Source organism: Salarias fasciatus, chromosome 8 (genome assembly GCF_902148845.1).
Source record: "Salarias fasciatus chromosome 8, fSalaFa1.1, whole genome shotgun sequence".
Taxonomy (NCBI): Eukaryota; Metazoa; Chordata; class Actinopteri; order Blenniiformes; family Blenniidae; genus Salarias; species Salarias fasciatus.
This window is the reverse complement of record NC_043752.1, coordinates 21,997,797-22,008,673: the sequence shown is the minus strand read 5'-3', so window position 1 is coordinate 22,008,673 and position 10,877 is coordinate 21,997,797. Positions and strand designations below refer to the sequence as shown.

At 54.3% G+C, this 10,877-nt stretch overlaps 1 protein-coding gene across 1 annotated transcript in view; it reads left to right on the top strand.

Moving 5' to 3' along the window:
* The first annotated feature begins 1,663 nt into the window (after window positions 1-1,663).
* LOC115392889 (V-type proton ATPase 116 kDa subunit a-like) overlaps window positions 1,664-10,877 on the top strand; it is an 11,042-nt gene continuing 1,828 nt past the window's right edge. Inside the window, exons 1-16 of the mRNA XM_030097555.1 lie at window positions 1,664-1,756; window positions 1,851-1,979; window positions 2,059-2,141; window positions 2,249-2,375; window positions 2,469-2,551; window positions 3,702-3,795; window positions 5,152-5,364; window positions 5,537-5,687; window positions 5,846-5,985; window positions 6,058-6,221; window positions 6,477-6,567; window positions 6,803-6,921; window positions 7,012-7,228; window positions 7,732-7,839; window positions 8,994-9,102; window positions 10,146-10,165. Of these exons, the coding sequence (XP_029953415.1) occupies window positions 1,742-1,756; window positions 1,851-1,979; window positions 2,059-2,141; window positions 2,249-2,375; window positions 2,469-2,551; window positions 3,702-3,795; window positions 5,152-5,364; window positions 5,537-5,687; window positions 5,846-5,985; window positions 6,058-6,221; window positions 6,477-6,567; window positions 6,803-6,921; window positions 7,012-7,228; window positions 7,732-7,839; window positions 8,994-9,102; window positions 10,146-10,165 (1,863 nt within the window). The 5' untranslated portion in view covers window positions 1,664-1,741. The remainder of the gene's footprint in view (window positions 1,757-1,850; window positions 1,980-2,058; window positions 2,142-2,248; window positions 2,376-2,468; window positions 2,552-3,701; window positions 3,796-5,151; window positions 5,365-5,536; window positions 5,688-5,845; window positions 5,986-6,057; window positions 6,222-6,476; window positions 6,568-6,802; window positions 6,922-7,011; window positions 7,229-7,731; window positions 7,840-8,993; window positions 9,103-10,145; window positions 10,166-10,877) is intronic.

Sequence of the window (10,877 nt, the reverse complement as noted above, 5' to 3'; positions counted from 1 at the left end):
TCATGTTTGTAGCTCTCGGTCTACTCCTACAGCTCTGTGTGTTTCTGGGTGAGTTCGTTCCTGATGGGGCTTCACAATAAAACACAGATCGGAACACATTTTTATTTCGTGACGCAGGAAACAGAAACACATCAGAAACACAACAGATTTAAAGCTTTGGCGGTTTTCCATCAGTGTGTTTGGAGGGAATCGATTTTAAATCCAACAACCAGACGATTTACTGACTTCAGTAAATCGTCTGGTGGTTTTATTTTGAAAGCGTGTTTGTGTCGTACTTCCGGCTAAGTGCACGGGACTTTACGCAGCTCGGTGCACCGCAGCATCCCGCATCCCGACAGCAGCGGCGGAGCGTCCGGTGAGTGGAGCCGTGCGGGGCGATGCGGGGCGATGCGGGGGGGGTCCGGGGGTCCCGGGGGGTCCCGGGGGGGGGGGGGGGGGGGGGGGGGATTTTAATTTGAAAATACTGAATGCTGAATTCAATCAGGAGTGACGCATTTTCATATTGACCTGAATATCTGAGCATCACACACACACACACACACACACACCACACACCACACACACACACACACCACACACACACACCACTGGCGCTGATCAGAACAGCTGGGTCCGGGGTGTGTGTGTGTGTGTTACATGATGATGAGGAGGAGGAGGAAGAGGAGCTGCAGCATCATGGCGTCCTTGAGTCGTGAAGGGCAGAGCTGCAGCATCCGGGGGGGGGGGGGGGGGGGGGCTCCTCCTCCTCCTCCTCCTCCTCCTCCTCCTCCTCCTCCTCCTCCTCCTCATCCTCCATCAGCCTCCGTGTTTTCATCCCGGTTTAAAGCCTCAGTGTTTCAGGATGATGTCGCCGTCAGATAATCCTCAGGGCTGTCAAACATAAGGTCTGCAGACTCAAACCGGGCCGCCGCTGCGTCCAGTGTGGGACACTGCAACACGCTGCCGCCACAGGAAGGACCGCTTTCGCCTCATGTCTCTCTATTCCAAATCATTAGATTCTACTTTTTCATATTTCAATTATTTAAACATCTTCTGATTTAGAAATAAATAAACAAAGAGAGTCTAGACGGTTCCAGGCTGTCCTGCGGCGTCATGGCAGCTGTCAAACAGAGACCTCTACTGGCCACGGCCGGTACTGACAGCACTGTTCTGGTGAATGACATGGCTGACGGCGTCCTGTTCTCCGTGTCTCTGGCAGCGTCCTGTTCTCCGTGCAGCGGTTCCTGGAGCAGAGCATCATGGGAGAACTGTTCCGCAGCGAGGAGATGACCCTGGCGCAGCTCTTCCTCCAGTCGGAGGCGGCGTACTGCTGCGTCAGCGAGCTGGGGGAGCTGGGCATGGTGACAGTTTCAGAGACGTGAGTCCCGGAACCGGGGGGGCGGCCGGGCCGGGGGGGCTCTCTCCAGCTCTCACCCTCTTCTCCCTCTTCTCCCTCTTCTCCCTCTTCTCCTTCTCCTTCTTCTTCTTCTTCTTCTTCTTCTTCTTCTGCGTGCAGCTGAACCCGGACGTCAACGTCTTCCAGCGCAAGTTTGTGAACGAAGTGAGGAGGTGTGAGGAGATGAACAGGAAGCTGAGTGAGTCTCCACCTTCCCCCTGAGCACCCCCACCCCCCCCCAACCCCCCCCCCCCCCCCAGGCCTCAATCTCTCTCCTCCACAGGGTTTGTTGAGAAGGAGATCAAGAAGGCCAACATCCCCACCGTGGACACCGGAGAGAACCCCGAGGTTCCGTTTCCCCGGGACATGATCGACCTGGAGGTGACCGCAGCCGGCCGGACCCAGACCCAGACCCGGAACCGGGACGCGGGTCCTGGTCCAGAACCTCACTGAGATGACCGGATGTTCTCCGCAGGCCACGTTCGAGAAGCTGGAGAACGAGCTGAAGGAGATCAACACCAACCAGGAGGCCCTGAAGAAGAACTTCCTGGAGCTGACGGAGCTCAAGCACATCCTCCACCGCACGCAGCAGTTCTTCGACGAGGTGGAGGCCCGGCCCGTCCCCCGCCCGTCCCCCCGGAGAACCGCAGCGTCCTCACCGTCCTGTCCCCTCTGTCCGCCAGATGGAGGACCCCAACCTGCTGGAGGAGTCCTCCGCCCTGATGGAGGGCAGCGAGGGGGGCCGCGGGGCGCCGCTCAGGCTGGGGTAACCACGGCAACAGGAGCTCACACCCCCGCCCTGGAACACCTGAAACACCTCCGGGTGTGTGTGTGTGTGTGTGTGTGTGTGTGTGTGTGTGTGTGTGCGTGCAGCTTCGTGGCTGGAGTGATCAGCAGGGAGAGGATTCCCACCTTCGAGAGGATGCTGTGGAGAGTGTGTCGAGGAAACGTCTTCCTGAGGAAGGCCGAGATCGAGGATCCTCTGGAGGACCCCACCACGGTGAGCGGAACACACACACACACACCCCACACACACACACACACACACACAGTCCGTCCGGGGGAACTGAGTCTTCGCTCTTGTGGTCTTCAGGGAGACCAGGTCCACAAGTCGGTCTTCATCATCTTCTTCCAGGGAGACCAGCTGAAGAACCGGGTCAAGAAGATCTGTGAGGGGTGAGTGTCCTGCTGGGACCCCCGCAACACTGCAGGGGGTCAAACATCCGGCCCGCAGACCACGACAGGTCCGCTTTAAAGCCTACTGCACATGTTTCTTCAAAACCTCAAGAAACACGTCTGAACATGACTGAACGGCGCAGAACCGGGTAGAACCGGGTAGAAAGCAGGCAGGGTGGGGCAGGGTGGAGCAGATTGGGGGGTAGTATGGGGTAGGTGTGGGCGATATGGCCTAAAATTTATATCATGGTATAATTTGAAACTTACACAGTAGAAGGTATATATCACGGTATAATTTGATATATGCATTTCAGGCTAACAGTCTTGTACTGGTTACCATGGCACCTGGTGAAAGCATGGAAGCAGGAAGTAGTTTTTAAACTATTAAATAACAGAAGTTACTTTGAATCTAAACCAGGTCCAGATTACAGATCAGGGGTCTGCAACTTGATTTGGCGTCGTGCCAATTTTTTTTGAGTGATCCCCGTTCGTCGGTGGCTAACAGCTAAGCTAACAGCTGACTGAGGCACCGCCATCAGCAGCTACTTTTACGAAGCGTCCCTGAAGGCAGCAGGAGCTGCAGGTTGTTCTCTGAATCAGAGGGTTTCAGGTGTTTCACAGGTAATGAAGGCGGTTAAGGAGGAGCTGGATGCTGACAGGGTGATGGGCGGAGTTACTGCCTCTGTGAAGCAGCTGCTTCAGATTTTCAGAATCATCTGGCGGGTCAGATATTAATGTTCGGCCAGCAGGCCGCCAGTTACAGATCGCTGCTATAGATTTTGCACCAATCTTTTTCAGGAGCTCTTCCTCTGTCTGTTCATCGCTTACCGCCATCGCTGTTGTTGTGTACTTCTTCTTCAGGGAACCGGGCATCTAAAAAGTTGTAGTACTGCCACCCAGAGGACGTAATGTGCTATCGCGGTTGGGCAGTATGACCAACATCCCTACCTAATATAAACCAAATTTATATTGCATACGGTTTATACTGTTTATACCGCCCAGCCCTGGTATGGGACAGATTGGGGGTACAATGTTACAGATTGGGGGGTAGTATGGAGCAGATTGGGGGTGGTATGGGACAGATTGGGGTAGTATGGGGCAGATTGGGGGGTGGTATGGGGCAGGCTGTCATGGCGGCTGCTCTGTCCAGGTTCCGGGCCTCGCTCTACCCGTGTCCAGAGACGCCTCAGGAGAGGAAGGAGATGCTGGCCGGAGTCAACAGTCGCATTGACGACCTCCAAATGGTGAGTTTGAGCGTTGGCGCTCCGGCAGACATCCAGACTGGACGCCAGGAGAGCGTTGACCCTGGAGTGATGCCTGCTCTTTGTCCGGCTCGTGTTTCCTCTGGAAAAGCAGTTCTTGTCTTTATTTAGAGGCTTTCAAAGGCTCTTTGTACTCTGTGTTCCAGTCCTTCACTCCAAACAACCAGAAATTAATGTGAAACTCGGTGCAACAGGAAGTCTTTGTTCAGCCTGCTGCTCTATTCTTCATACAATTTATTTCCAATCGAATCACAAAGCTTCTCAGAGCCGCAGCCTGTTTTCTCCTCCGCCGCTTCCTCCTCTTTCCCATATTCAGTCTGGAAAACAGTCCTGGTTCTGCTTGAGAGGCCGATCCTAATCCCCGCCTGCCAGCAGGACACAGGCTGTGATTAGCTCCTGGCAACATATTAGCATTAGCTCCTGGCTACATATTAGCATTAGCTCCTGGCTACATATTAGCATTAGCTCCTGGCTACATATTAGCATTAGCTCCTGGCTATATATTAGCATTAGCTCCTGGCTACATATTAGCATTAGCTCCTGGCTATATATTAGCATTAGCTCCTGGCTACATATTAGCATTAGCTCCTGGGTATATATTAGCATTAGCTCCTGGCTACCTATTAGCATTAGCTCCTGGCTACATATTAGCATTAGCTCCTGGCTACATATTAGCATTAGCTCCTGGGTATATATTAGCATTAGCTCCTGGCTACATATTAGCATTAGCTCCTGGCTATATATTAGCATTAGCTCCTGGCTACATATTAGCATTAGCTCCTGGGTATATATTAGCATTAGCTCCTGGCTACCTATTAGCATTAGCTCCTGGCTACATATTAGCATTAGCTCCTGGCTACATATTAGCATTAGCTCCTGGGTATATATTAGCATTGGGTCCTGGCTACATATTAGCACTAGTTCCTGGGTATATATTAGCATTAGCTCCTGGGTACATATTAGCATTAGCTCCTGGCTGCCTATTAGCATTAGCTCCTGGCTACATATTAGCATTAGCTCCTGGATATGTATTAGTATTAGCTCCTGGGTATATATTAGCATTAGCTCCTGGCTACATATTAGCATTAGCTCCTGGGTATATATTAGCATTAGCTCCTGGCTACATATTAGCATTAGCTCCTGGGTATATATTAGCTTTAGTTCCTGGCTACATATTAACATGAGCATATGTAGCCATTTTGGCTACATGTTTAGCATTTGGCTACAAAGAGCCTTGAGCAGATACAAAGACTTGAATTTATTGGCCACGCCCCCCTTGGCGGGTCAGTTTCAGCCCGTGAGCCCTGTGTTTGACCCCAACGCCCGTCCACTGTGTAGGTGCTGAACCAGACCGAGGACCACCGCCAGCGCGTCCTGCAGGCCGCCTCTAAGACCATGCGGGTGTGGTTCATCAAGGTGAGGAAGATGAAGGCCATCTACCACACGCTCAACCTCTGCAACATCGACGTGACCCAGAAGTGCCTGATCGCCGAGGTGTGGTGTCCCGTCTCAGACCTGGACTCCATCCAGTTCGCTCTGCGCAGAGGAACGGTGAGTCGGCGTCCCTCGGCTCTGGTCTGGCCTGCTGCTGTTTGACCACATCTACACTCAAGTTGTGGCCCATGTTGTACCCAATACCGATCCAGAATGTCAGACTGGACCCCCCCAGTCCAAAGTGTCGCTGTATCCTCTGATGTGGGATGTTTGCTCCCCGTGGTGGCAGGAGAGGAGCGGCTCCACCGTGCCGTCCATCCTGAACCGGATGCAGACCAAACAGACGCCTCCGACGTTCAACAAGACCAACAAGTTCACGTCGGGCTTCCAGAACATCGTGGACGCCTACGGCATCGGAAACTACCGGGAGATCAACCCAGGTAATCCAGCCGACTCTCCTTCTGGACGTCTGGCTGAATTATGTCCATTATTGACATTCTTAATACAGTGTTTTGGAATGCTATGTGTGCAGAAGATGTTGATCATTTCAGTCTCATTCTGTCAGTTTGATTTGATCCCCTGACTGATCCGGTTGCAGCTCCGTACACCATCATCACCTTCCCCTTCCTGTTCGCCGTCATGTTCGGGGACATGGGCCACGGCCTGCTGATGACCTGTGCCGCGCTCTACCTCGTCATCCGAGAGAGCCGCCTCCTGGCGCAGAAGAGCGACAACGAGGTACCGTCACCGCGGAGACCGGGGTTCTGGAACGGTCCGACGCGTGTCTGAGCCACCGTTTCCCCTCCGCAGATGTTCAATATGGTGTTCGCCGGCCGCTACATCATCCTCCTGATGGGGGTCTTCTCCGTCTACACCGGCGTCATTTACAACGACTGCTTCTCCAAGTCGCTCAACATGTTCGGGTCCGGCTGGAGCGTCAGACCCATGTTTGGTCCCAAAGGAGCCAACTGGACGTGAGTCGGCATCGTCTGCAGCTCTGCAGCCACGAGTGGCTCCAGAGTGGCTCCGGAGTGGATCCAGACTGGATCCAGAGTGGCTCCAGAGTGGATCCAGACTGGTTCTAGAGTGGCTCCAGAGTGGATCCAGACTGGCTCTAGAGTGGCTCCAGAGCAGCTCTACAGCTCCTTTGGTCTCCTCTGCTCCTTCTTCCTGTTTCCTTCTGAAAGAACCCGTCTCCACTCAGAACATGTTCTGTGAATGTGTTCCAGGTTCGAGACCCTTGGGAGTAACACAGTCCTGCAGCTGGACCCTGCTGTTCCCGGTGTCTTTAACGGGCCATACCCACTGGGAATCGACCCGGTAACACACTCACACACACACACACACACACACACACACACACACACACAACACCCACACACACACACACCTTCACACCTTGCCGTGCTACATTCTACATGCTACATGCTGCATGCTGCAGCGTTTCGGGGCTCTGCTGGTCCGGCGTCCCTCGTGGCCGCTGCTGTTCTGTCCTGTCCGGCTGTATTCTGGAGTCAGACTCGGCAGACGGGGGACTTTGTTGTGGTTTCTGCAGATCTGGAACGTGGCCACCAACAAGCTGACCTTCCTGAACTCCTTCAAGATGAAGATGTCTGTGATCCTGGGAGTCATCCACATGCTGTTCGGAGTGTCCCTCAGTCTCTTCAACCACCTGTGAGACCTGCACTCCGCCCAGTGACCCGGCCCCCCAGGACCCCCCAGGACCCCCCGGGACCCCCGCTGAGCGCTCTCTGCTGTGTGCAGGTACTTCAAGAAGCCTCTCAACATCTTCCTGGGCTTCATCCCCGAGATCGTCTTCATGTTCAGCCTGTTCGGGTACCTGGTCCTGCTGGTCTTCTACAAGTGGACGGCCTACGACGCCTACAGCTCCAGAGACGCCCCCAGCCTGCTCATCCACTTCATCAACATGTGTCTCTTCAACTACAGCGACCCCACCAACAAGCCCCTGTACAGCGGACAGGTGCTGCTGTCGGTCCCGCTGTCCCCCCGTCCCCCCTGTCCCCCCGTCCCCCCTGTCCTCCCTGTCTCCTCTTCACTAGCACATGAATGGAGGATGACAGGATTCATTTTTAGTTTAAATGTTTTAGTTTTTCGTGGCTTTATCTGTTTTTTATTAGTCTCATCTCAGCTAAATGTGTAGTTTGAGCTCCTTTTCACAGATTTTAGGCCTTTTTTAATTTCTTAATGGTCATTTTATCTGTTCTTTTTCAATTTAAACAGTTTATTAAACAGTTTTAGCTCTTTTAGCTGTTTGCTAGCTGGCGGCTAGCAGCTGTAGCTAGCAGCTGTAGCGCCGCAGGGCTGCAGAGCTCCTGATTAGAGGCTGCTGGTCACAGGAAGCCCAGCGGAGGAGCTGAAGGTGGCGGGTCCGATTCCCGCCGGCAGCTGGAGGACCTCGGCGGCTGCTGTTAGCGCAGGACGCCGTCTGTCCCCTCATTAACCTCTCTCTGTCTGCATCTGTAGATGGGGATCCAGGTTTTGTTGGTGCTGATTGCCCTTGCATGTGTTCCCTGTATGCTGGTTGTGAAAACTATGGTGCTGCGCCGTCAGCACCTGTGGAAGAAGCACCTGGTATGTGGATCTGCGCCCGCCGCTGACTTACTGCCATGTTTAACCAATGACTTCTGCTTTATTCCTGCTCTGCCATTCATTTCAACACACATCGTGCTGTGCATTGTGCTTGTGTTACCATGGAAACTGCTTAAAGCCGGCCTCGGGAGCGCTGATAGATTAAATCCAACCACTCCGAGGACACCCCGGCTGCCCCGGTCCTGCAGAAAGCAGAACGCAGAGCTCTCTCTCTGGTTGGGTTAAACTGTCACCGTTCCCTCTGATTAACATTCACTTAGTGAGGAAATGTTCTTAGCTAATTCTGACTTCAGCCTAGTTCACCTGAAAACGCTGTGGTGTGAACAGGTTCTAAATGTTGGACGAGTTCCCGTCTGTTGTCTTTAAGTCAACCAGAGAGACCGTTCGGCAAATAATGGACCTTTGGCTAAGCCCCGCCCCCCTTGTTACTGTGGCTAATGCAAACACGCAGATTGGGGGGTAGTATGGAGCAGATTGTTCACCTGTGGCTAGCCTCCTAGCTTGTAATCTCTTTCACTAGTGGCTAGCCACCTAGCTTGTTACCTCGTCCACCTGTGGCTAGCCACCTAGCTGCCTGGATTAGCTCGTGACACTGATCGCTTTGCTCCCGTCTGTGTCTCTCAGGTAAGCTAGGTGGCGCTGCTAGCGCGATGCGGTTGATAAGACATGCCTCGATTGCTCAGATTCTACCAGACGTGGCTTCACCTCGGGTCAAACGTAGACATCCTTGTTTCTAGCAGTGTTCAGTTGACTGTGTGACGTCGTCTGATCGGTTATTCATCTTAAATTACTTAAATACCGCCAGAAACAACTAAAGAGTCTCAAGGTCTGATGGTTCTCGGCAGAATGTCCGAGTCGGCTTTCCGTGCAGTTGGTAGTCGAATGCTACTGGTTTGTGGTCGTGTGGGGGCGGGGCTTAGCCAAAGGCGTTTGTTGCTGTGGGCGGTCTGGGTGTCCCGTTTGATCTGGGATGAAGAAGAGGGCAGCGTTGATCCTGAGGCTGGACTTAAGCTGGACACAGCTCTTGTGGCTTTTGTATCTAGTCCCAGAAGAGGGAAGAAACCCCTGCAGAGAGTCTAGAGCAGGCTTTAGAGCAAACAGGCGTGTCCTCATCATGCACCGGACTCACCCAACAGGGCACGCAGAAGTTCGGAGGGGTGCGGGTGGGCAACGGGCCCACGGAGGACGAGGCTGGCATCATGGACCACGACCAGCTCTCCCAGCACTCAGAGGAGGGAGACGAGGTGAGACCCCGAGGACCGGGCGCCGGGCACCGGGCACACTGCTTCCATCCTCCTTCTGAGCCTCCAGAGGCCACGGAGCTCTGCTGTGTTCAGGCCCCGATGCAACAAATACCCCAACACCCATCAGCTGTTTTTCATCCACAACTGAACTCATGAAGCACAAACAGGAAGTGAGAAACCTGAAAACCTTCATAGTGAACCTAGCCCCCCCAAACCCCACTGACCCCCCTGACCCCACTGACCCCCCAAACCCAACTGACCCCCCTGACCCCACTGACTCCACAAAACCCACTGACCCCCCAAACTCACCTGATCCCCCTGACCCCCCAAACCCCACTGACCCCCAAACCCCCCTGACCCACCAAAAACCCACTGACCCCCCAAACCCCACTGACCCCCCAAACCCCATTGGCCCCCCAAACCCCACCAACCCCTCAAAACCCCTTGAACACAGCCCAATCCCTAGCAGCACCCACCAGCACCCCCAGACCAGAGCCGTCCTCGGTGCTCCTGGAGGGGGGGTCCAGAATGACCCGCCCTGATAGCAGATGGATTTTCCGTCTCAGAAGCGTAAACAGTGAGGTGGATTTCATGAGAACCAGGCGCTGGAATTTCTGAAAACAGCAGGCTGTGTTTCCTCCGGAGTGCCTCAGAGGCTGCGTTATGAATCTCTGAGTGTTTACGCTGCGATAGCAGACTGCCAGGTCCTGCAGTCAGTCCTGCGGGTCTCTGCTGCTCCACAGCCAGACGCTCTCTGACAGCCTGGGCTAATATGGAGCCTTCCAGGACAGGAACCGGTCTGAGGCGGTCTGGTTCTGCTGGTCCAGCTCTGTGGTGGTGAAGCTGTAAAGAAAGCTTCAGGCTGAGGAGAACCAGCTCCGTCCCTGACGTCCCTGACGTCCCTGACGTCCCTGACGTCCCTGATGTCCCTGACGTCCCTGACGTCTGTCTCAGACCTGGAGTCACTCAGAAGGAGGATGGAACCTTCTGGATCTCTGCTCATCTGTAATAATACCACTAACCTTTGGTCTTTGTTTGCTTTCAAGCACGCAGAGGAAGAGCCGGTAAGATCCTGAACCGTGTGTGTGTGTGTGTGTGTGTGTGTGTGTGTGTGTGTGTGTGTGTGTGTGTGTGTGTGTGCGATGGGTACCGAGCCGTGGTCCTGCGGGTTCTGCCCGGTCGGCCATGTTGTTTTCCTTCCCCGCTCCCGTCGGAGAGCCTCTGAATGGGAACAATGAGCCGCTTCCATGAACTGTGCTCCATGTGTGGAGGCGTGGAAAGAGGAAGCCAGAGCAGCGCCAAACCAAACCGACCAGAGTCCCCCCCCGCCCCCCCCCGCCCCCCCCGCCCCCCCCCCCGCCCCCCCCCGCCCCGCAGGAAGCAGGACGGGAGCGCTGGCTTCACGATACACAAACAAGCTCCCGGCCCACATTAACGGCTCTTTGTGGTCCGGCCGCCCGGCCGGGGGTCAGAGGTCATGGACACGACAGCAGAGGGTCCACCGTCTCACAGATCCTCCTGTTTTCCAGCGGACGCTCTGATTTATGTGACAAGACGTTCAGGAAGAGTTCTGCTGTGAGAACCCTGTCCGTCCCGAGCAGGTCCCCGCTGGACAGGGTTCGCTGTTCACTGCTCAGAATGTCTTTCCTTAAAGCGGCTTTCACCCTCAGCGCTAAAGGGAAATGTAAACGATGCTCTGTGTGTGTGTGTGTGTGTGTGTGTGTGTGTGTGTGTGTGTGTGTGTGTGTGTGTGTGTGTGTGTGTGTGTGTGTGTGT